Consider the following 26594-nt stretch of genomic DNA (forward strand, 5'->3'; position numbering starts at 1 on the left):
GGACAGTCTGAACCTATGAGACGGGATCACTGTCCATGGAAAGAGCGGGCCTGGTCAGTCTGAACCTATGAGACGGGATCACTGTCCCTGGAAAGAGCGGGACCGGTCAGTCTGAACCAATGAGACGGGATCACTGTCCCTGGAAAGAGCGGGACCGGACAGTCTGAACCTATGAGACGGGATCACTGTCCATGGAAAGAGCGGGACTGGTCAGTCTGAACCTATGAGACGGGATCACTGTCCCTGGAAAGAGCTGGACCGGACAGTCTGAACCTATGAGACGGGATCACTGTCCCTGGAAAGAGCGGGACCGGACAGTCTGAACCTATGAGACGGGAACACTGTCCATGGAAAGAGCGGGACCGGACAGTCTGAACCTATGAGACGGGATCACTGTCCCTGGAAAGAGTGGGACCGGTCAGTCTGAACCTATGAGACGGGATCACTGTCCATGGAAAGAGTGGGACCGGGCAGTCCGAACCTATGAGACGGGATCACTGTCCATGGAAAGAGTGGGACCGGGCAGTCCGAACCTATGAGACGGGATCACTGTCCCTGGAAAGAGTGGGACCGGACAGTCTGAACCTATGAGACGGGATCACTGTCCCTGGAAAGAGCGAGACCGGACAGTCTGAACCTATGAGACAGGATCACTGTCCATGGAAAGAGCGGGACCGGACAGTCTGAACCTATGAGACGGGATCACTGTCCATGGAAAGAGCGGGACCGGACAGTCTGAACCTATGAGACGGGATCACTGTCCATGGAAAGAGTGGGACCGGTCAGTCTGAACCTATGAGACGGGATCACTGTCCATGGAAAGAGTGGGACCGGTCAGTCTGAACCTATGAGTCGGGATCACTGTCCCTGGAAAGAGCGGGACCGGTCAGTCTGAACCTATGAGACGGGATCACTGTCCATGGAAAGAGTGGGACCGGACAGTCTGAACCTATGAGACGGGATCACTGTCCATGGAAAGAGCGGGACCGGACAGTCTGAACCTATGAGACGGGATCACTGTCCATGGAAAGAGCGGGACTGGTCATTCTGAACCTATGAGACGGGATCACTGTCCATGGAAAGAGCGGGACCGGACAGTCTGAACCTATGAGACGGGATCACTGTCCATGGAAAGAGCGGGACTGGTCATTCTGAACCTATGAGACGGGATCACTGTCCCTGGAAAGAGCGGGACCGGACAGTCTGAACCTATGAGACGGGATCACTGTCCATGGAAAGAGCGGGACCGGACAGTCTGAACCTATGAGATGGGATCACTGTCCATGGACAGAGTGGGACCCGACAGTCTGAACCTCTGAGACGGGATCACTGTCCGTGGAAAGAGTGGGACCGGACAGTCTGAACCTATGAGACGGGATCACTGTCCGTGGAAAGAGTGGGACCGGACAGTCTGAACCTATGAGACGGGATCACTGTCCATGGAAAGAGTGGGACTGGACAGTCTGAACCTATGAGACGGGATCACTGTCCATGGAAAGAGCGGGACTGGACAGTCTGAACCTATGAGACGGGATCACTGACCATGGAAAGAGCGGGACTGGTCAGTCTGAACCTATGAGACGGGATCACTGTCCCTGGAAAGAGCGGGACCGGTCAGTCTGAACCAATGAGACGGGATCACTGTCCCTGGAAAGAGCGGGACCGGACAGTCTGAACCTATGAGACGGGATCACTGTCCATGGAAAGAGCGGGACTGGTCAGTCTGAACCTATGAGACGGGATCACTGTCCCTGGAAAGAGCTGGACCGGACAGTCTGAACCTATGAGACGGGATCACTGTCCCTGGAAAGAGCGGGACCGGACAGTCTGAACCTATGAGACGGGATCACTGTCCATGGAAAGAGCGGGACCGGACAGTCTGAACCTATGAGACGGGATCACTGTCCCTGGAAAGAGTGGGACCGGTCAGTCTGAACCTATGAGACGGGATCACTGTCCATGGAAAGAGTGGGACCGGGCAGTCCGAACCTATGAGACGGGATCACTGTCCATGGAAAGAGTGGGACCGGGCAGTCCGAACCTATGAGACGGGATCACTGTCCCTGGAAAGAGTGGGACCGGACAGTCTGAAGCTATGAGACGGGATCACTGTCCATGGAAAGAGCGGGACCGGTCAGTCTGAACCTATGAGACGAGATCACTGTCCCTGGAAAGGGCGGGACCGGACAGTCTGAACCTATGAGACGGGATCACTGTCCATGGAAAGAGCGGGACCGGTCAGTCTGAACCTATGAGACGGGATCACTGTCCATGGAAAGAGCGGGACCGGTCACTCCGAACCTATGAGACGGGATCACTGTCCATGGAAAGAGCGGGACCGGACAGTCTGAACCTATGAGACGGGATCACTGTCCATGGAAAGAGCGGGACCGGACAGTCTGAACCTATGAGACGGGATCACTGTCCCTGGAAAGAGCGGGACCGGACAGTCTGAACCTATGAGACGGGATCACTGTCCCTGGAAAGAGCGGGACCGGACAGTCTGAACCTATGAGACGGGATCACTGTCCATGGAAAGAGCGGGACCGGACAGTCTGAACCTATGAGACGGGATCACTGTCCCTGGAAAGAGCGGGACCGGTCAGTCTGAACCTATGAGACGGGATCACTGTCCATGGAAAGAGCGGGACCGGACAGTCTGAACCTATGAGACGGGATCACTGTCCATGGAAAGAGCGGGACCGGACAGTCTGAACCTATGAGACGGGATCACTGTCCATGGAAAGAGTGGGACCGGTCAGTCTGAACCTATGAGACGGGATCACTGTCCATGGAAAGAGCGGGACCGGACAGTCTGAACCTATGAGACGGGATCACTGTCCCTGGAAAGAGCGGGACCGGACAGTCTGAACCTATGAGACGGGATCACTGTCCATGGAAAGAGTGGGACCGGTCAGTCTGAACCTATGAGACGGGATCACTGTCCCTGGAAAGAGTGGGACCGGTCAGTCTGAACCTATGAGACGGGATCACTGTCCCTGGAAAGAGCGGGATCGGACAGTCCGAACCTATGAGACGGGATCACTGTCCCTGGAAAGAGCGGGACCGGTCAGTCTGAACCTATGAGACGGGATCACTGTCCATGGAAAGAGTGGGACCGGACAGTCTGAACCTATGAGACGGGATCACTGTCCATGGAAAGAGCGGGACCGGACAGTCTGAACCTATGAGACGGGATCACTGTCCATGGAAAGAGTGGGACTGGTCAGTCTGAACCTATGAGACGGGATCATTGTCCCTGGAAAGAGCTGGACCGGACAGTCTGAACCTATGAGACGGGATCACTGTCCATGGAAAGAGCGGGACCGGACAGTCTGAACCTATGAGACGGGATCACTGTCCCTGGAAAGAGCGGGACCGGACAGTCTGAACCTATGAGACGGGATCACTGTCCATGGAAAGAGCGGGACCGGTCAGTCTGAACCTATGAGACGGGATCACTGTCCATGGAAAGAGTGGGACCGGACAGTCTGAACCTGTGAGACGGGATCACTGTCCCTGGAAAGAGCGGGACCGGACAGTCCGAACCTATGAGACGGGATCACTGTCCCTGGAAAGAGCGGGACTGGTCATTCTGAACCTATGAGACGGGATCACTGTCCATGGAAAGAGCGGGACCGGACAGTCTGAACCTATGAGACGGGATCACTGTCCATGGAAAGAGCGGGACCGGACAGTCTGAACCTATGAGACGGGATCACTGTCCATGGAAAGAGTGGGACCGGTCAGTCTGAACCTATGAGACGGGATCACTGTCCATGGAAAGAGCGGGACCGGACAGTCTGAACCTATGAGACGGGATCACTGTCCATGGAAAGAGTGGGACCGGTCAGTCTGAACCTATGAGACGGGATCATTGTCCCTGGAAAGAGCGGGACCGGTCAGTCTGAACCTATGAGACGGGATCACTGTCCCTGGAAAGAGCGGGACTGGACAGTCCGAACCTATGAGACGGGATCACTGTCCCTGGAAAGAGCGGGACTGGTCATTCTGAACCTATGAGACGGGATCACTGTCCATGGAAAGAGCGGGACCGGACAGTCTGAACCTATGAGACGGGATCACTGTCCATGGAAAGAGCGGGACTGGTCATTCTGAACCTATGAGACGGGATCACTGTCCCTGGAAAGAGCTGGACCGGACAGTCTGAACCTATGAGACGGGATCACTGTCCATGGAAAGAGCGGGACCGGACAGTCTGAACCTATGAGATAGGATCACTGTCCATGGAAAGAGTGGGACCCGACAGTCTGAACCTCTGAGATGGGATCACTGTACCTGGAAAGAGCGGGACCGGACAGTCTGAACCTATGAGACGGGATCACTGTCCATGGAAAGAGTGGGACCGGTCAGTCTGAACCTATGAGATGGGATCACTGTCCATGGAAAGAGCGGGACCGGACAGTCTGAACCTATGAGACGGGATCACTGTCCATGGAAAGAGTGGGACCGGTCAGTCTGAACCTATGAGACGGGATCACTGTCCCTGGAAAGAGCGGGACCGGTCAGTCTGAACCTATGAGACGGGATCACTGTCCCTGGAAAGAGCGGGACCGGTCAGTCTGAACCTATCAGACGGGATCACTGTCCCTGGAAAGAGCGGGACCGGTCAGTCTGAACCTATGGGACGGGATCACTGTCCCTGGAAAGAGCGGGACCGGACAGTCTGAACCTATGAGACGGGATCACTGTCCCTGGAAAGAGCGGGACCGGACAGTCTGAACCTATGAGACGGGATCACTGTCCCTGGAAAGAGCGGGACCGGACAGTCTGAACCTATGAGACCGGATCACTGTCCATGGAAAGAGCGGGACTGGTCAGTCTGAACCTATGAGACGGGATCACTGTCCATGGAAAGAGCGGGACCGGTCAGTCTGAACCTATGAGACGGGATCACTGTCCCTGGAAAGAGTGGGACCGGACAGTCTGAACCTATGAGACGGGATCACTGTCCATGGAAAGAGCGGGACCGGACAGTCTGAACCTATGAGACGGGATCACTGTCCATGGAAAGAGCGGGACCGGACAGTCTGAACCTATGAGACGGGATCACTGTCCATGGAAAGAGCGGGACCGGACAGTCTGAACCTATGAGACGGGATCACTGTCCCTGGAAAGAGCGGGACCGGACAGTCTGAACCTATGAGACGGGATCACTGTCCCTGGAAAGAGCGGGACCGGACAGTCTGAACCTATGAGACGGGATCACTGTCCCTGGAAAGAGCGGGACCGGACAGTGTGAACCTATGAGACGGGATCACTGTCCCTGGAAAGAGCGGGACCGGACAGTCTGAGCCTAGGAGACTGGATCACTGTCCATGGAAAGAGTCGGACCGGACAGTCTGAACCTATGAGACGGGATCACTGTCCCTGGAAAGAGCGGGACCGGTCAGTCTGAACCTATGAGACGGGATCACTGTCCCTGGAAAGAGTGGGACCGGTTAGTCTGAACCTATGAGACGGGATCACTGTCCCTGGAAAGAGTGGGACCGGTTAGTCTGAACCTATGAGACGGGATCACTGTCCATGGAAAGAGCGTGACCGGACAGTCTGAACCTATGAGACGGGATCACTGTCCGTGGAAAGAGTGGGACCGGACAGTCTGAACCTATGAGACGGGATCACTGTCCGTGGAAAGAGTGGGACCGGACAGTCTGAACCTATGAGACGGGATCACTGTCCATGGAAAGAGTGGGACCGGACAGTCTGAACCTATGAGACGGGATCACTGTCCATGGAAAGAGCGGGACTGGACAGTCTGAACCTATGAGACGGGATCACTGTCCATGGAAAGAGCGGGACTGGTCAGTCTGAACCTATGAGACGGGATCACTGTCCCTGCAAAGAGCGGGACCGGTCAGTCTGAACCAATGAGATGGGATCACTGTCCCTGGAAAGAGCGGGACCGGACAGTCTGAACCTATGAGACGGGATCACTGTCCATGGAAAGAGCTGGACCGGACAGTCTGAACCTATGAGACGGGATCACTGTCCATGGAAAGAGCGGGACCGGACAGTCTGAACCTATGAGACGGGATCACTGTCCATGGAAAGAGTGGGACCGGTCAGTCTGAACCTATGAGACGGGATCACTGTCCATGGAAAGAGCGGGACCGGACAGTCTGAACCTATGAGACGGGATCACTGTCCCTGGAAAGAGCGGGACCGGACAGTCTGAACCCATGAGACGGGATCACTGTCCATGGAAAGAGTGGGACCGGTCAGTCTGAACCTATGAGACGGGATCACTGTCCCTGGAAAGAGTGGGACCGGTCAGTCTGAACCTATGAGACGGGATCACTGTCCCTGGAAAGAGCGGGACCGGACAGTCCGAACCTATGAGACGGGATCACTGTCCCTGGAAAGAGCGGGACCGGTCAGTCTGAACCTATGAGACGGGATCACTGTCCATGGAAAGAGTGGGACCGGACAGTCTGAACCTATGAGACGGGATCACTGTCCATGGAAAGAGCGGGACCGGACAGTCTGAACCTATGAGACGGGATCACTGTCCATGGAAAGAGTGGGACCGGACAGTCTGAACCTATGAGACGGGATCACTGTCCATGGAAAGAGTGGGACTGGTCAGTCTGAACCTATGAGACGGGATCATTGTCCCTGGAAAGAGCTGGACCGGACAGTCTGAACCTATGAGACGGGATCACTGTCCATGGAAAGAGCGGGACCGGACAGTCTGAACCTATGAGACGGGATCACTGTCCCTGGAAAGAGTGGGACCGGTCAGTCCGAACCTATGAGACGGGATCACTGTCCATGGAAAGAGTGGGACCGGGCAGTCCAAACCTATGAGACGGGATCACTGTCCATGGAAAGAGTGGGACCGGGCCGTCCGAACCTATGAGACGGGATCACTGTCCCTGGAAAGAGTGGGACAGGACAGTCTGAACCTATGAGACGGGATCACTGTCCCTGGAAAGAGCGAGACCGGACAGTCTGAACCTATGAGACAGGATCACTGTCCATGGAAAGAGCGGGACCGGACAGTCTGAACCTATGAGATGGGATCACTGTCCATGGAAAGAGCGGGACCGGACAGTCTGAACCTATGAGACGGGATCACTGTCCATGGAAAGAGTGGGACCGGTCAGTCTGAACCTATGAGACGGGATCACTGTCCATGGAAAGAGCGGGACTGGTCATTCTGAACCTATGAGACGGGATCACTGTCCATGGAAAGAGCGGGACCGGACAGTCTGAACCTATGAGACGGGATCACTGTCCATGGAAAGAGCGGGACTGGTCATTCTGAACCTATGAGACGGGATCACTGTCCCTGGAAAGAGCGGGACCGGACAGTCTGAACCTATGAGACGGGATCACTGTCCATGGGAAGAGCGGGACCGGACAGTCTGAACCTATGAGATGGGATCACTGTCCATGGAAAGAGTGGGACCCGACAGTCTGAACCTCTGAGATGGGATCACTGTACCTGGAAAGAGCGGGACCGGACAGTCTGAACCTATGAGACGGGATCACTGTCCATGGAAAGAGTGGGACCGGTCAGTCTGAACCTATGAGATGGGATCACTGTCCATGGAAAGAGCGGGACCGGACAGTCTGAACCTATGAGACGGGATCACTGTCCATGGAAAGAGCGGGACCGGTCAGTCTGAACCTATGAGACGGGATCACTGTCCCTGGAAAGAGCGGGACCGGTCAGTCTGAACCTATGAGACGGGATCACTGTCCCTGGAAAGAGCGGGACCGGTCAGTCTGAACCTATGAGACGGGATCACTGTCCCTGGAAAGAGCGGGACCGGTCAGTCTGAACCTATGGGACGGGATCACTGTCCCTGGAAAGAGCGGGACCGGACAGTCTGAACCTATGAGACGGGATCACTGTCCCTGGAAAGAGCGGGACCGGACAGTCTGAACCTATGAGACGGGATCACTGTCCCTGGAAAGAGCGGGACCGGACAGTCTGAACCTATGAGACGGGATCACTGTCCATGGAAAGAGCGGGACTGGTCAGTCTGAACCTATGAGACGGGATCACTGTCCATGGAAAGAGCGGGACCGGTCAGTCTGAACCTATGAGACGGGATCACTGTCCCTGGAAAGAGTGGGACCGGACAGTCTGAACCTATGAGACGGGATCACTGTCCATGGAAAGAGCGGGACCGGACAGTCTGAACCTATGAGACGGGATCACTGTCCATGGAAAGAGCGGGACCGGACAGTCTGAACCTATGAGACGGGATCACTGTCCATGGAAAGAGCGGGACCGGACAGTCTGAACCTATGAGACGGGATCACTGTCCCTGGAAAGAGCGGGACCGGACAGTCTGAACCTATGAGACGGGATCACTGTCCCTGGAAAGAGCGGGACCGGACAGTCTGAACCTATGAGACGGGATCACTGTCCCTGGAAAGAGCGGGACCGGACAGTCTGAGCCTAGGAGACTGGATCACTGTCCATGGAAAGAGTCGGACCGGACAGTCTGAACCTATGAGACGGGATCACTGTCCCTGGAAAGAGCGGGACCGGTCAGTCTGAACCTATGAGACGGGATCACTGTCCCTGGAAAGAGTGGGACCGGTTAGTCTGAAGCTATGAGACGGGATCACTGTCCCTGGAAAGAGCGGGACCGGACAGTCTGAACCTATGAGACGGGATCACTGTCCGTGGAAAGAGTGGGACCGGACAGTCTGAACCTATGAGACGGGATCACTGTCCGTGGAAAGAGTGGGACCGGACAGTCTGAACCTATGAGACGGGATCACTGTCCATGGAAAGAGCGGGACCGGTCAGTCTGAACCTATGAGACGGGATCACTGTCCCTGGAAAGAGCGGGACCGGTCAGTCTGAACCAATGAGACGGGATCACTGTCCCTGGAAAGAGCGGGACCGGACAGTCTGAACCTATGAGACGGGATCACTGTCCATGGAAAGAGCGGGACTGGTCAGTCTGAACCTATGAGACGGGATCACTGTCCCTGGAAAGAGCGGGACCGGACAGTCTGAACCTATGAGACGGGATCACTGTCCATGGAAAGAGCGGGACCGGACAGTCTGAACCTATGAGACGGGATCACTGTCCCTGGAAAGAGTGGGACCGGTCAGTCTGAACCTATGAGACGGGATCACTGTCCATGGAAAGAGTGGGACCGGTCAGTCTGAACCTATGAGATGGGATCACTGTCCATGGAAAGAGCGGGACCGGACAGTCTGAACCTATGAGACGGGATCACTGTCCATGGAAAGAGTGGGACCGGTCAGTCTGAACCTATGAGACGGGATCACTGTCCCTGGAAAGAGCGGGACCGGTCAGTCTGAACCTATGAGACGGGATCACTGTCCCTGGAAAGAGCGGGACCGGTCAGTCTGAACCTATGAGACGGGATCACTGTCCCTGGAAAGAGCGGGACCGGACAGTCTGAACCTATGGGACGGGATCACTGTCCCTGGAAAGAGCGGGACCGGACAGTCTGAACCTATGAGACGGGATCACTGTCCCTGGAAAGAGCGGGACCGGACAGTCTGAACCTATGAGACGGGATCACTGTCCCTGGAAAGAGCGGGACCGGACAGTCTGAACCTATGAGACGGGATCACTGTCCATGGAAAGAGCGGGACCGGTCAGTCTGAACCTATGAGACGGGATCACTGTCCATGGAAAGAGCGGGACCGGTCAGTCTGAACCTATGAGACAGGATCACTGTCCCTGGAAAGAGTGGGACCGGACAGTCTGAACCTATGAGACGGGATCACTGTCCATGGAAAGAGCGGGACCGGACAGTCTGAACCTATGAGACGGGATCACTGTCCATGGAAAGAGCGGGACCGGACAGTCTGAACCTATGAGACGGGATCACTGTCCATGGAAAGAGCGGGACCGGACAGTCTGAACCTATGAGACGGGATCACTGTCCCTGGAAAGAGCGGGACCGGACAGTCTGAACCTATGAGACGGGATCACTGTCCCTGGAAAGAGCGGGACCGGACAGTCTGAACCTATGAGACGGGATCACTGTCCTTGGAAAGAGCGGGACCGGACAGTGTGAACCTATGAGACGGGATCACTGTCCCTGGAAAGAGCGGGACCGGACAGTCTGAGCCTAGGAGACTGGATCACTGTCCATGGAAAGAGTCGGACCGGACAGTCTGAACCTATGAGACGGGATCACTGTCCCTGGAAAGAGCGGGACCGGTCAGTCTGAACCTATGAGACGGGATCACTGTCCCTGGAAAGAGTGGGACCGGTTAGTCTGAAGCTATGAGACGGGATCACTGTCCCTGGAAAGAGTGGGACCGGTTAGTCTGAACCTATGAGACGGGATCACTGTCCATGGAAAGAGCGGGACCGGACAGTCTGAACCTATGAGACGGGATCACTGTCCGTGGAAAGAGTGGGACCGGACAGTCTGAACCTATGAGACGGGATCACTGTCCGTGGAAAGAGTGGGACCGGACAGTCTGAACCTATGAGACGGGATCACTGTCCATGGAAAGAGTGGGACCGGACAGTCTGAACCTATGAGACGGGATCACTGTCCATGGAAAGAGTGGGACCGGTCAGTCTGAACCTATGAGACGGGATCACTGTCCATGGAAAGAGTGGGACCGGTCAGTCTGAACCTATGAGACGGGATCACTGTCCCTGGAAAGAGCGGGACCGGACAGTCTGAACCTATGAGACGGGATCACTGTCCATGGAAAGAGCGGGACCGGTCAGTCTGAACCTATGAGACGGGATCACTGTCCCTGGAAAGGGCGGGACCGGACAGTCTGAACCTATGAGACGGGATCACTGTCCATGGAAAGAGTGGGACCGGTCAGTCTGAACCTATGAGACGGGATCACTGTCCCTGGAAAGAGCGGGACCGGACAGTCTGAACCTATGAGACGGGATCACTGTCCATGGAAAGAGCGGGACCGGTCAGTCTGAACCTATGAGACGGGATCACTGTCCCTTGAAAGGGCGGGACCGGACAGTCTGAACCTATGAGACGGGATCACTGTCCATGGAAAGAGCGGGACCGGTCAGTCTGAACCTATGAGACGGGATCACTGTCCATGGAAAGAGCGGGACCGGTCACTCCGAACCTATGAGACGGGATCACTGTCCATGGAAAGAGCGGGACCGGACAGTCTGAACCTATGAGACGGGATCACTGTCCATGGAAAGAGCGGGACCGGACAGTCTGAACCTATGAGACGGGATCACTGTCCCTGGAAAGAGCGGGACCGGACAGTCTGAACCTATGAGACGGGATCACTGTCCCTGGAAAGAGCGGGACCGGACAGTCTGAACCTATGAGACGGGATCACTGTCCATGGAAAGAGCGGGACCGGACAGTCTGAACATATGAGACGGGATCACTGTCCCTGGAAAGAGCGGGACCGGTCAGTCTGAACCTATGAGACGGGATCACTGTCCATGGAAAGAGCGGGACCGGACAGTCTGAACCTATGAGACGGGATCACTGTCCATGGAAAGAGCGGGACCGGACAGTCTGAACCTATGAGACGGGATCACTGTCCCTGGAAAGAGCGGGACCGGACAGTCTGAACCTATGAGACGGGATCACTGTCCTTGGAAAGAGCGGGACCGGACAGTCTGAACCTATGAGACGGGATCACTGTCCCTGGAAAGAGCGGGACCGGACAGTCTGAACCTATGAGACGGGATCACTGTCCATGGAAAGAGCGGGACCGGACAGTCTGAACATATGAGACGGGATCACTGTCCCTGGAAAGAGCGGGACCGGTCAGTCTGAACCTATGAGACGGGATCACTGTCCATGGAAAGAGCGGGACCGGACAGTCTGAACCTATGAGACGGGATCACTGTCCATGGAAAGAGCGGGACCGGACAGTCTGAACCTATGAGACGGGATCACTGTCCCTGGAAAGAGCGGGACCGGACAGTCTGAACCTATGAGACGGGATCACTGTCCTTGGAAAGAGCGGGACCGGACAGTGTGAACCTATGAGACGGGATCACTGTCCCTGGAAAGAGCGGGACCGGACAGTCTGAGCCTAGGAGACTGGATCACTGTCCATGGAAAGAGTCGGACCGGACAGTCTGAACCTATGAGACGGGATCACTGTCCCTGGAAAGAGCGGGACCGGTCAGTCTGAACCTATGAGACGGGATCACTGTCCCTGGAAAGAGTGGGACCGGTTAGTCTGAAGCTATGAGACGGGATCACTGTCCCTGGAAAGAGTGGGACCGGTTAGTCTGAACCTATGAGACGGGATCACTGTCCATGGAAAGAGCGGGACCGGACAGTCTGAACCTATGAGACGGGATCACTGTCCGTGGAAAGAGTGGGACCGGACAGTCTGAACCTATGAGACGGGATCACTGTCCGTGGAAAGAGTGGGACCGGACAGTCTGAACCTATGAGACGGGATCACTGTCCATGGAAAGAGTGGGACCGGACAGTCTGAACCTATGAGACGGGATCACTGTCCATGGAAAGAGTGGGACCGGTCAGTCTGAACCTATGAGACGGGATCACTGTCCATGGAAAGAGTGGGACCGGTCAGTCTGAACCTATGAGACGGGATCACTGTCCCTGGAAAGAGCGGGACCGGACAGTCTGAACCTATGAGACGGGATCACTGTCCATGGAAAGAGCGGGACCGGTCAGTCTGAACCTATGAGACGGGATCACTGTCCCTGGAAAGGGCGGGACCGGACAGTCTGAACCTATGAGACGGGATCACTGTCCATGGAAAGAGTGGGACCGGTCAGTCTGAACCTATGAGACGGGATCACTGTCCCTGGAAAGAGCGGGACCGGACAGTCTGAACCTATGAGACGGGATCACTGTCCATGGAAAGAGCGGGACCGGTCAGTCTGAACCTATGAGACGGGATCACTGTCCCTTGAAAGGGCGGGACCGGACAGTCTGAACCTATGAGACGGGATCACTGTCCATGGAAAGAGCGGGACCGGTCAGTCTGAACCTATGAGACGGGATCACTGTCCATGGAAAGAGCGGGACCGGTCACTCCGAACCTATGAGACGGGATCACTGTCCATGGAAAGAGCGGGACCGGACAGTCTGAACCTATGAGACGGGATCACTGTCCATGGAAAGAGCGGGACCGGACAGTCTGAACCTATGAGACGGGATCACTGTCCCTGGAAAGAGCGGGACCGGACAGTCTGAACCTATGAGACGGGATCACTGTCCCTGGAAAGAGCGGGACCGGACAGTCTGAACCTATGAGACGGGATCACTGTCCATGGAAAGAGCGGGACCGGACAGTCTGAACATATGAGACGGGATCACTGTCCCTGGAAAGAGCGGGACCGGTCAGTCTGAACCTATGAGACGGGATCACTGTCCATGGAAAGAGCGGGACCGGACAGTCTGAACCTATGAGACGGGATCACTGTCCATGGAAAGAGCGGGACCGGACAGTCTGAACCTATGAGACGGGATCACTGTCCATGGAAAGAGTGGGACCGGTCAGTCTGAACCTATGAGACGGGATCACTGTCCATGGAAAGAGCGGGACCGGACAGTCTGAACCTATGAGACGGGATCACTGTCCCTGGAAAGAGCGGGACCGGACAGTCTGAACCTATGAGACGGGATCACTGTCCATGGAAAGAGTGGGACCGGTCAGTCTGAACCTATGAGACGGGATCACTGTCCCTGGAAAGAGTGGGACCGGTCAGTCTGAACCTATGAGACGGGATCACTGTCCCTGGAAAGAGCGGGACCGGACAGTCCGAACCTATGAGACGGGATCACTGTCCCTGGAAAGAGCGGGACCGGTCAGTCTGAACCTATGAGACGGGATCACTGTCCATGGAAAGAGTGGGACCGGACAGTCTGAACCTATGAGACGGGATCACTGTCCATGGAAAGAGCGGGACCGGACAGTCTGAACCTATGAGACGGGATCACTGTCCATGGAAAGAGTGGGACTGGTCAGTCTGAACCTATGAGACGGGATCATTGTCCCTGGAAAGAGCTGGACCGGACAGTCTGAACCTATGAGACGGGATCACTGTCCATGGAAAGAGCGGGACCGGACAGTCTGAACCTATGAGACAGGATCACTGTCCCTGGAAAGAGCGGGACCGGACAGTCTGAACCTATGAGACGGGATCACTGTCCATGGAAAGAGCGGGACCGGTCAGTCTGAACCTATGAGACGGGATCACTGTCCATGGAAAGAGTGGGACCGGACAGTCTGAACCTATGAGACGGGATCACTGTCCCTGGAAAGAGCGGGACTGGTCATTCTGAACCTATCAGACGGGATCACTGTCCATGGAAAGAGCGGGACCGGACAGTCTGAACCTATGAGACGGGATCACTGTCCATGGAAAGAGCGGGACCGGACAGTCTGAACCTATGAGATGGGATCACTGTCCATGGAAAGAGTGGGACCGGACAGTCTGAACCTCTGAGATGGGATCACTGTACCTGGAAAGAGCGGGACCGGACAGTCTGAACCTATGAGACGGGATCACTGTCCATGGAAAGAGTGGGACCGGTCAGTCTGAACCTATGAGACGGGATCACTGTCCATGGAAAGAGCGGGACCGGACAGTCTGAACCTATGAGACGGGATCACTGTCCATGGAAAGAGTGGGACCGGTCAGTCTGAACCTATGAGACGGGATCATTGTCCCTGGAAAGAGCGGGACCGGTCAGTCTGAACCTATGAGACGGGATCACTGTCCCTGGAAAGAGCGGGACTGGACAGTCCGAACCTATGAGACGGGATCACTGTCCATGGAAAGAGTGGGACCGGACAGTCTGAACCTATGAGACGGGATCACTGTCCCTGGAAAGAGCGGGACCGGACAGTCTGAACCTATGAGACGGGATCACTGTCCATGGAAAGAGCGGGACTGGTCAGTCTGAACCTATGAGACGGGATCACTGTCCATGGAAAGAGCGGGACCGGTCAGTCTGAACCTATGAGACGGGATCACTGTCCCTGGAAAGAGTGGGACCGGACAGTCTGAACCTATGAGACGGGATCACTGTCCATGGAAAGAGCGGGACCGGACAGTCTGAACCTATGAGACGGGATCACTGTCCATGGAAAGAGCGGGACCGGACAGTCTGAACCTATGAGACGGGATCACTGTCCATGGAAAGAGTGGGACCGGACAGTCTGAACCTATGAGACGGGATCACTGTCCCTGGAAAGAGCGGGACCGGACAGTCTGAACCTATGAGACGGGATCACTGTCCCTGGAAAGAGCGGGACCGGACAGTCTGAACCTATGAGACGGGATCACTGTCCCTGGAAAGAGCGGGACCGGTCAGTCTGAACCTATGAGACGGGATCACTGTCCCTGGAAAGAGCGGGACCGGACAGTCTGAACCTATGAGACGGGATCACTGTCCATGGAAAGAGCGGGACCGGACAGTCTGAGCCTAGGAGACGGGATCACTGTCCATGGAAAGAGTCGGACCGGACAGTCTGAACCTATGAGACGGGATCACTGTCCATGGAAAGAGCGGGACCGGACAGTCTGAACCTATGAGACGGGATCACTGTCCATGGAAAGAGCGGGACCGGACAGTCTGAACCTATGAGACGGGATCACTGTCCCTGGAAAGAGCGGGACCGGACAGTCTGAGCCTATGAGACGGGATCACTGTCCATGGAAAGAGTCGGACCGGACAGTCTGAACCTATGAGACGGGATCACTGTCCATGGAAAGAGCGGGACCGGTCAGTCTGAACCTATGAGACGGGATCACTGTCTATGGAAAGAGCGGGACCGGACAGTCTGAACCTATGAGACGGGATCACTGTCCATGGAAAGAGCGGGACTGGTCAGTCTGAACCTATGAGACGGGATCACTGTCCATGGAAAGAGCGGGACCGGTCAGTCTGAACCTATGAGACGGGATCACTGTCCCTGGAAAGAGTGGGACCGGACAGTCTGAACCTATGAGACGGGATCACTGTCCATGGAAAGAGCGGGACCGGACAGTCTGAACCTATGAGACGGGATCACTGTCCATGGAAAGAGCGGGACCGGACTGTCTGAACCTATGAGACGGGATCACTGTCCATGGAAAGAGTCGGACCGGACAGTCTGAACCTATGAGACAGGATCACTGTCCATGGAAAGAGCGGGACCGGTCAGTCTGAACCTATGAGACGGGATCACTGTCCATGGAAAGAGCGGGACCGGACAGTCTGAACCTATGAGACGGGATCACTGTCCATGGAAAGAGTCGGACCGGACAGTCTGAACCTATGAGACGGGATCACTGTCCATGGAAAGAGCGGGACCGGTCAGTCTGAACCTATGAGACGGGATCACTGTCCATGGAAAGAGCGGGACTGGTCAGTCTGAACCTATGAGACGGGATCACTGTCCATGGAAAGAGCGGGACCGGTCAGTCTGAACCTATGAGACGGGATCACTGTCCCTGGAAAGAGTGGGACCGGACAGTCTGAACCTATGAGACGGGATCACTGTCCATGGAAAGAGCGGGACCGGTCAGTCTGAACCTATGAGACGGGATCACTGTCCATGGAAAGAGCGGGACCGGACAGTCTGAGCCTATGAGACGGGATCACTGTCCATGGAAAGAGCGGGACCGGACAGTCTGAACCTATGAGACGGGATCACTGTCCCTGGAAAGAGCGGGACCGGACAGTCTGAACCTATGAGACGGGATCACTGTCCCTGGAAAGAGCGGGACCGGACAGTCTGAACCTATGAGACGGGATCACTGTCCATGGAAAGAGCGGGACCGGTCAGTCTGAACCTATGAGACGGGATCACTGTCCCTGGAAAGAGCGGGACCGGACAGTCTGAACTTATGAGACGGGATCACTGTCCATGGAAAGAGCGGGACCGGACAGTCTGAACCTATGAGACGGGATCACTGTCCCTGGAAAGAGCGGGACCGGTCAGTCTGAACCTATGAGACGGGATCACTGTCCATGGTAAGAGCGGGACCGGTCAGTCTGAACCTATGAGACGGGATCACTGTCCATGGAAAGAGCGGGACCGGTCAGTCCGAACCTATGAGACGGGATCACTGTCCATGGAAAGAGTGGGACTGGTCATTCTGAACCTATGAGACGGGATCACTGTCCATGGAAAGAGCGGGACCGGTCAGTCCGAACTTATGAGACGGGATCACTGTCCCTGGAAAGAGCGGGACTGGTCATTCTGAACCTATGAGACGGGATCACTGTCCATGGAAAGAGCGGGACCGGACAGTCTGAACCTATGAGACGGGATCACTGTCCATGGAAAGAGTGGGACCGGACAGTCTGAACCTATGAGACGGGATCACTGTCCATGGAAAGAGCGGGACCGGACAGTCTGAACCTATGGGACGGGATCACTGTCCCTGGAAAGAGCGGGACCGGACAGTCTGAACCTATGAGACGGGATCACTGTCCCTGGAAAGAGCGGGACCGGACAGTCTGAACCTATGAGACGGGATCACTGTCCCTGGAAAGAGCGGGACCGGACAGTCTGAACCTATGAGACGGGATCACTGTCCCTGGAAAGAGCGGGACCGGACAGTCTGAACCTATGAGACGGGATCACTGTCCATGGAAAGAGCGGGACCGGTCAGTCTGAACCTATGAGACGGGATCACTGTCCATGGAAAGAGCGGGACGGGTCAGTCTGAACCTATGAGACGGGATCACTGTCCATGGAAAGAGCGGGACTGGACAGTCTGAACCTATGAGACGGGATCACTGTCCATGGAAAGAGTGGGACCGGACAGTCTGAACCCATGAGACGGGATCACTGTCCATGGAAAGAGCGGGACCGGACAGTTTGAACGTATGAGACGGGATCACTGTCCCTGGAAAGAGCGGGACCGGTCAGTCTGAACCTATGAGACGGGATCAGTCTGAACCTATGAGACGGGATCACTGTCCCTGGAAAGAGCGGGACCGGACAGTCTGAACCTATGAGACGGGATCACTGTCCATGGAAAGAGCAGGACCGGACAGTCTGAACCTATGAGACGGGATCACTGTCCCTGGAAAGAGCGGGACCGGACAGTCTGATCCAACGAGACTGGATCACTGTCGATGTCAATGACTACTCTCCTTCACTTTCTCTCTCCAGTGAATTTGGTGGCGATTGTGATCCTGTCCCGGGGAAAGTGCGGCCCATCCACCCGTACCACTCACTACCTGGTGGCCGATCTGCTGACTACTGTGTTTGTGGTCATATTGAGGCGGCTCAGTTATTAATATTTCCCCGGGACTTTCCTGGACATCACCCCCGTGTGCAGTGTGATCTCTGCCCTGGGGGAGGTAGCCACAGCCCGTTCTGTCTGGTTCACCGTCAGCTTTACCTTTGACCGGTTTGTCGCAATTAGTTCCCAGAAGTGGAAAATAAAATATTACACCAGGAAAACTGTGGCCGTGGATCTGACAACAGGCTTTTTCCTTTGGAATTCTTTAAACATCGTCCTGTGAAAGCGGTTGACAATATACCCTGAGACTGTATTGAAATACAGGGCTGCTGAACAGATCCCGGGTGGGTGGGATATGACCGGCTTTCTCCCGTCCTAATGGCATCACTCCCATTCGTGTTAATACTGCTGCTCAACACTCTGACGGTCAGACACATTTTGGTGACCAGTTGGGTCCGTAAAGGGCTGAGGGGACAGAGCAAGGCGGAGAACCGCAGTGACCCGGAAATGGAGAGCAGGAGGAGGTCTGTGATCTTACTCCTCACCATCTCCGGAAGCTTCATCATCCTGTGGTCGGTGAATGTTACCGGATTCCTTTATTACACCATTGCCGGACTGGATCCAAACAATTACAGCGATTCTGAATACATTTTCCAACACACCAGAGACTTGCTGATGATATTAGATTGCTGCATAAACACGTTTATTTATGGGGTAACTCAGTCCAAGTTCAGAGAGCTGTTCGTCAGTGCAGTGAAGTATCCGCTCACGACAATTATTCAACTAGTTAACAAACAACATATCTCAGCTCTTCTCGGAGGTGGCCGCAATGTTTTTGATCTTGACTCTACAGAGCTGGCGGACATCGGAGAAGGTGGCAGCGGAAGAGTAAATCCGGTTTTGAGCCCGAGAGAAACACAACACAGGAACAGACTCTCCGACACCCGCACCCCGCCACCTCCACTCCAACCAATCCTTAAGCTCATCCCACCTTTTATGTTTAGTTTTCCACCACATTCCCGCCATTGTCACTGCCAGAGCCCTTTCAGACATGAGAAAGGGAAAAATTTTACTCGTTTGTTACTTTAGTCCTTTGCATTGGAATTAAATGAAAGAAAGTCAACGTGAACTTACAGTAAAGCTTGCACTTGTCCATCACATTAGACAACAATGTTCTGGAGGAATGTTTAACACCACAGCTCATTCCTCCGACGCCTAGTCTGCTTCACCTCACTTCCTGATTTCTAATCAATGTCCATCCGATCGAATTGCGTGTTGACTCTCTTCTGCATTCACTCCAGTAGAATCGCATGTTGATTATTCTTATTCAATCTCAGCTAAAGCTGATAAAAATTCCGCACCGACAAGTTTACTCATTTCGCAATTGCTTGGAAAAGGCTGGAAAGTAGGAACCTGACAGCATGGAAGAAAGGGCAGGAGAGGAGGCACCAGCGAGAAATAGGAGGCGAGAGAATGGGAGAGGGAACAGAGGTTGAGCTGGAAGTTAAAGACATGGATGCTCACGACGTCAAGTTGGAGGTGACTCAGATGCAACATAAGGTGCTGATCCTCCAACCAGAGAGTGGCCTCGCCTTGTTGGAACAATGAACCAGCATGTCAGAATTGGGATGAAGAGTGGATTTTAAATGGTTGGTCATCAGGAAATACAGTTCGTTGCGGAGGGAACGAATGTGCTCAATAAAGCTGTCTCCCATTCTACATTGGACATGTTCCAAGAAAGTGACTAGTGGGGAGGGGTGAATGGACAGGGAAATCTCTGTGGAAAGCAGAAGGCTGGCGGTGGGGTGGTGGGATAAAGGTCGTTGGAGATGAGAGTTGTGGAGGATGATGCCTTGGACGTGGAGGCTCATGGGGCTGCAGGTGAGGACAAGAGGGACTCTGTCAATGTTAAGGTGACTGTAAGATGGAGTGAAGGCAGATCTTCAGGGGATAGAACCGATTGGACTGAGATCAGCATCAATGGTGGAGGAAGGGAAACACATTGTGTGAAGGAGGAGACCATCTCTGGTGTCCGGGAAAGGAAAATCTCACCCTGTGAACAGATATGGTGGGGACGAAGGAACTGAGAAAAGGGAATAGCTTCTGTACAGGAGTCAAGTGGGAAGAGGTTTAGTCAAGATAGACCTGCAGATCGGTAAGTTTACAGAGAAAGTGTGAAGGTGTTTGATGAGCCCTGCCAGCTGCCACCGGGAGTGTCATCCTCAGGTCAGCTGTCGCCTGAATGCACCAGGGCGGATGGTGGAGGGTTTAGCAGAGATGGAGAGTGCTGTCGGGGTTGGAGGGTTTTACAGAAATGGAGAGTGGTGTAGGGGTTTAAAGGGTTTTTAGAGATGGCGAGGGGCGTTGGGACACTTCCCCACCACCGTGGAAATGTACATTACTTGTAGTACCAAAATGGTAATGTCTGAAACAAAATGAAACCCGTGTGGTATCAGAATGTTTTGCTAATAACGTTCATGCAACATTATGCTGAGTGAACCTGAGTCCCTGACACGAGGCCACAGTCCCTACACTGTAATTAATCTGCCACTTCACTGCCTGTTCTCCAAACCTGTCCGAGTCCTTCTGCACACACCTGTCGTACTCTAATCTACCTGCCCCGCACCTACCTTCATTTCAACTGCAAAGTTGGTCACCAGGCCATCAATTGTCTCATCCAATCGTCGATAGCTAACATGAAAAGAAGTGATCTCAATACTGACCCCAGCAGAACACCATTAACTACCTGCAGCAGACAGAATAGGCTCGCATTGTTCTGGCTGTTTGTCAGTAAACCAATCTCTGATCGATGGTCGTACCTTTCCCGTAATCTTGTTTAGCAGCTTCAAGATCTTGTTAAAGACCATCTGAAAATTCTGCAAACAACTTCCACTGTCTCTCCTTTGTCTATCCTGCCTGTTATTTCATCAAAGAATTCTAACAGATTTCTCAAACAAGATTTCCCCTGAAGGAAACCATGCTGACTGCAACACCAAGTACCCCGAAAAACTGTCTCGAATGGACTCCAACCTCTGAGGTCAGACTAACTGTCCTGTTGTTTCCTTTCTTCTGCCTCCCTCCCTTCTGACATTTACAACGTTCTAGTCCGCCAGAACCATTCCCAAATCTAGTGATTCTTGAAAGCTCATTACCCAGTCTTTAAGAGAAACATGGTGGGTGGGGGGGGGGGGGGGAGGGAAATTCTTCACTCAGAGGCAGTGAGAATATGGAATGAGATGCCAGAGCAAGTGGCAGGGTCGGTTTCAACATTTAAGAGCAGTTTGGATGGGTACCTGAATGCAAGGGGTATGTTGGGATAAGGCTGCAGAGTGTTCTATGACTCTAATGCCTGCACAAACTCTTCAACCACCCCTTTCTGAACACTGGGGTGCTCACAGCTGGGTCAGGAGTCTTATCTACCTTCAGGCCTTTCAGCTTCCAAAGCACATTCTCTTCTCAGTAATACCATCTATACTCACTTTTCCCGATACTCTTGAATTATTGGCATGTTTTTCTGGGGGGAAGGTGATGTCAGAGTATGAAATGTAGGGGGTCAGCAAAGGAAGAAGGGAGATGTATAAGAAGCATAAGAGCATAGGATGTAGGAGCAAGATTCGGTTATTTGGCCCATCGAATCTGCTCTGCTATCTCATCATGGCTAATCTAATTTTCCTCTCAGCCCCAATCTCCTCCGTTCTCCCTGTATCCTTTCATGCCCTGACCAATGAAGAATCTATCAAACTCTATCCTTCAGAGAAACATACAAGTATATGGGACACAAGAGATAGTGCAGGTACTGGAAATCTAAAGGAATACACAGAATGTGCTGGAGGAGCTCAGCAAGTCAGGCTTGGTTGGGAATAAATGTTTCAGGCCAAGACCACTCATCAGGACACTTGATACCGAGATATCTAGAATATGGACAGGCAAGAAAATAGAAAATAGCGTCAAATAGTGAAAACGTTTGACAAAATTTACTGCAAGCCTTACGGAAATCTGCCAAGCAGAACTCAATAGGATGATAAACACAACAGGAATAAACACTTTCGCTATAACCATGTTAATGTCTTCTTTAGGAAAAATACCTTGGTTCCATTCTGATTTGGAAAACTTACAAAGAATAAAAGCTACTGAAATGACAAATTTAGAAAACAGTATTTACACTGAAACATACTTAGATCAACATTACTTAGGGCAGGAGGAGGATGAGGAATTACAGACAATAAAAACTGACACAACAGTCAGATAAAACTCCTAAATGTATAAAATAAGCAGGATTCAACACTCCATGCATGCAGGTGCAATTGTGATATGAAGAAAACTGAAATGAGAGGCCAACTCAGAAAAGTGAATCATCACTGTGGTAGAAAACGTTAACCAGTGGAATGAGTATAACCCTCCATGGGAGACATCCCAATGACCTGAGCAGAGATGTTTGTCAAGGAAGCATCGAATGCCCGACTCAAAGTGGGAGACATCTTTGCAGAAAGAGAGATTCCTTGTGAAAATACAGGACAGGGTGGTTAACATAAAAATTATCAAAAATACATAAAAGACTAACAAACAAGGTGATAAATGCAGAAAATGCTGAGTTAAAACAGATGCTATCCAACACTTTCCAGGATCCTGCAGCAATTTAACTCAATCTGATTACTTACACAGGTACAATCAAGTGGCAAATATCATTCACCAAAATCCTGCTTTAAACTCATGACCACCATAACTTCATAAAGGCACCATAAATTCAAGCCTGATCCAGTTTTAGAGTCAAAATCTTACAAATTATAGATAATCAATACATTATTTCAGATAGAACAATCCATAATAACCATCTGGATATAATATTACAGGATAAACAAGCAGGAACAACTCCCTCAATAGATAAAACCATTCCCAACACACACTTGTTCCTAGACTAGTGAAGCACCTCACCACAGGTATTGTTTGTGTCATCAGTCAGACAAACAAAAGATTGTCTCTGTCAATCAGCTTCCAAGTTTTGCTACTCTGTCATTCGTTGCCACGCCCCGCTGCTGATTCCCTTCTCCTCATCATATGTTCTTACCCCGACCATCGTCCAGAGCCCCAAACTCTGCCCTGTGCAGATCCACCTCTGGTTTCTGACTCTGCTCCGTTGAACATCCAACTGATGGTTTTCCATTTTGCTTTCAGTCTTTAGAGGACAGGGGTGTTTTCGAACAACCCTTTAGAAGCAGGGAAAATGACCCATAATGTGGAAATGAGTTGTGAATAAGAAGGTTAACTCCTAGTGTCATTCTCCATCGGCCCAGAGATTAGAGGGGCGAAGAACATCTCAGACAGAACTGCAGTCAGCTCGACTTCTTCAGTCTGCAGAGAATTCAAGGGAAACCTCTTCACCCATAGAGTGCTGACTGTTTGGAACCCATCACCACAGGGAGAGCGAGAGGGGAACAACAGAGGAGGATTTAAACGGACCATCGTGGAACAGAATCACTGGCAGGGTCCAGCTGGCCTGAGTTGACTCTCCACTGTACACTAGGTGTGTTATAAATTCACTAAGTACCAGAGTTTAAAATAGAACTGATTTATTTGTCTCAGATCCAGAATACTAAACTTCAGTCCCATGAAAGGTGAACGTGCAGCAGAAGAAACTCCTCCCGTGCCCAGTGACCAGGGTGCAGAACTGGGTGTGGTGAGCAGCAGCAATAATTGCAGAGTTCAGCATCGACAGTCACTCTCGAAATTGCATTCAGCAACAGTGATGGACAAATATCCAACATGCAGCTTATTGAAACTTTCTCTCCTGTATGAACCCGGTAGTGTGTCACAAGGTTAGATTACTGAGTGAATCCCTTCCCACATTCACAGCAGATGAACGGCCTCTCCCCAGTGTGAACTCAATGATGGACATTTGGTTGAGAGAATCTCTTCCCAAAGTCTGAGTAGGAGATCAGCCTCTTCCCAGTGTGAACTCGCTGGTGTCTCTGTAGATGAGATAACCACATGAATCCTTTCCCACATTCACAGCAGGTGAACGGACTCTCCCCACTGTGAACTCGCTGGTGTATCAATAGATGAAATGATCGGGTGAATCCTTTCCCACATTCACAGCAGGTGAACGGTCTCTCTCCAGTGTGAACTCGTTGGTGTGCCAGCAGATTAGATGACCTAGTGAATCCCTTCCCACACTCTGAGCAGGTGAATGGCCACTCCCCAGTGTGAACTGACTGGTGTGACAGTAGTTCGGATGACTGAGTGAATCCCTTCCCACAGTCTGAGCAGGTGAATGGCCGCTCCCCTGTGTGAACTGACTGGTGTCTCAGTAGGTGAGATGCCTGAGTGAATCCCTTCCCACAGTCTGAGCAGGTGAATGGCCTCTCCCCAGTGTGAACTGACTGGTGTGCTAGCAGTTGAGATGACTGAGTGAATCCCTTCCCACAGTCTGGGCAGGTGAATGGCCTCTCCCCAGTGTGAACTCTCTGATGTACCTTCAGTTGGGATGAGCAAGTGAATCCCTTCCCACAGTCCGAGCAGGTGAATGGCCGCTCCCCGGTGTGAACTCGCTGATGTGCCATTAGAGTGGATGACTGAGTGAATCCCTTCCCACAGACTGAGCAGATGAATGGCCTCTCCCCAGTGTGAACTCTCTGATGTACCTTCAGTTTAGATGAGCAAGTGAATCGCTTCCCACAGTCTGAGCAGGTGAACGGCCTCTCTCCAGTGTGCACTGACTTGTGTACTAGTAGGTTGGATGACTGAGTGAATCCCTTCCCGCAGTCCGAGCAAGTGAACGGCCGCTCCCCAGTGTGAACTCTCTGATGTACCTTCAGTTGAGATGATGAAATGAATCCCTTCCCACAGTCCGAGCAGGTAAATGGCCGCTCCTTGGTGTGAACTCGCTGGTGAGCCATTAGGTCAGATGACCGAGTGAATCCTTCCCCACAAATTCAGCAGATGACCAGCCTCTGTCCAGTGTGAACTGACTGGTGTGTCCACAGGTGGGAAGACCAGCTGAATCCCTTCTCACACACAGAACAGGTGAATGGCCTTATCCCAGTGTGAACTTGCTGATATACCTTCAGTTGAAATGACTGACTAAATCCATTCCCACTGTCTGAGCAGATGAACCGCCTTTCCCCTGTGTAAAATGACGGGCATGCCAGTTCGGTCAGATGATCGACTGAACCCCTCACCACAGTCTGAGAAGGAAGGATGATCAAGTGAATCCCTTGCTCCACTTCTTAAATATCTGAACAGAGACAGCAAAACTGGCGTGTTGTGTTCGAGATTCCCATAGACAAATTCCTTGTCATTTTTAACCTGTAAAGAGATTTACAAAATCCATCAATGGATGTACGACAACATTTCAGATGAGATCACTTCAGTTGTCAAGGTGTGATCACGCATCATACTGTTACAGTGAGGTTCAACCCAAGTTGGAGAGAGAAATCATCTTCTAACTGGGCACAGTGCTGGTATTTGGAATGACCATCAAACTCTCTGATGCTCTTCCTGTCTCTATAAGAATGGGTAGAGAGGAGATGTCAGGGGTAAGTTTTTTTTTTACGCAGAGGGTGGTGAGTGTATGGAATGGACTGCCAGCAATGGTGGCGGAGTCGGATCCAATAGGGTCTAAGAGCCTGTATTATGTTGTAGGTTTTTTTCTATGTTTCTGCCGTCTCCAATCTGTGACCTGGCTCACTTTGACTCTATTGGTATTATTCCCTGTTCCCACTGAGCTGCACGAGTGCCTGGCCCCACAGTAACTGAAACACTCTCACGCAAATAGCCTTTGTTGATGTGCAGCTGGGATTTTCTTTTATGTACTGTTAATATAAAGTGCCATAGTTTTAACACCATATAAAAACTTCCTGCTGAGATGAATGGTTGGTCCGCACAGCTGTTAAAAGGACTTAGAGTAAATATTAGTATTATTTCAGGTTCTTGTCATAGTCATAGAAAAGTACAACACAGAAACAGGCCCTTTGGGCCTTCTAATTTGTGCTGAACTATTTAAACTGCCCACTCCCATTCCCTCACTATCCAGGTATCTATGCAAACCTCTTAAATGTTGAACTCGAGCTCGCATGCACCACTTGTGCTGGCTGCTCATTCCACACCCGGATGATCGTCTGTATGAAGAAGTTTCCCCTCATGTTCCCCTTAAAATTTCACCTTTCACACTTAACCCATGGCCTCTGATTGTCGTACCACCTGATCTCAGTGGAGAAAGTCAGCTTGCATTTACCCTATCTATGCCAACTTTCTCCTAAACTCAGTACTTGGTTTATGAAGACCATTGTGACAAAATATTTCTTTCGGTCCCTATCGAACTGTGACACCACTTTCAGTGAAATATAGACCTGTATTCCCAGATCCCTTTCTTCTACAACACTCCTCAGTGTCCGACCAGTCACTGTGTAAGACCCACTCTGGTAGGTCCTATCAAAG

At 52.6% G+C, this 26594-nt stretch overlaps 2 protein-coding genes across 2 annotated transcripts in view; one reads left to right on the forward strand and one right to left on the reverse strand.

Annotated features, from left to right (window-relative positions):
- LOC132401288 (zinc finger protein 214-like) overlaps window positions 1–26594 on the forward strand; it is a 1156463-nt gene that overhangs the window by 98756 nt on the left and 1031113 nt on the right. The gene's annotated exons all lie outside the window — the stretch shown is intronic.
- Window positions 18601–26594, reverse strand: part of LOC132401287 (zinc finger protein 850-like) — a 33070-nt gene continuing 25076 nt past the window's right edge. The window contains exon 3 of the mRNA XM_059983375.1: window positions 18601–25042. Coding sequence (XP_059839358.1) covers window positions 24041–25042 — 1002 coding nt within the window. The 3' untranslated portion in view covers window positions 18601–24040. The remainder of the gene's footprint in view (window positions 25043–26594) is intronic.

This window comes from Hypanus sabinus, chromosome 10 (assembly GCF_030144855.1).
Source record: "Hypanus sabinus isolate sHypSab1 chromosome 10, sHypSab1.hap1, whole genome shotgun sequence".
Lineage (NCBI taxonomy): Eukaryota > Metazoa > Chordata > Chondrichthyes > Myliobatiformes > Dasyatidae > Hypanus > Hypanus sabinus.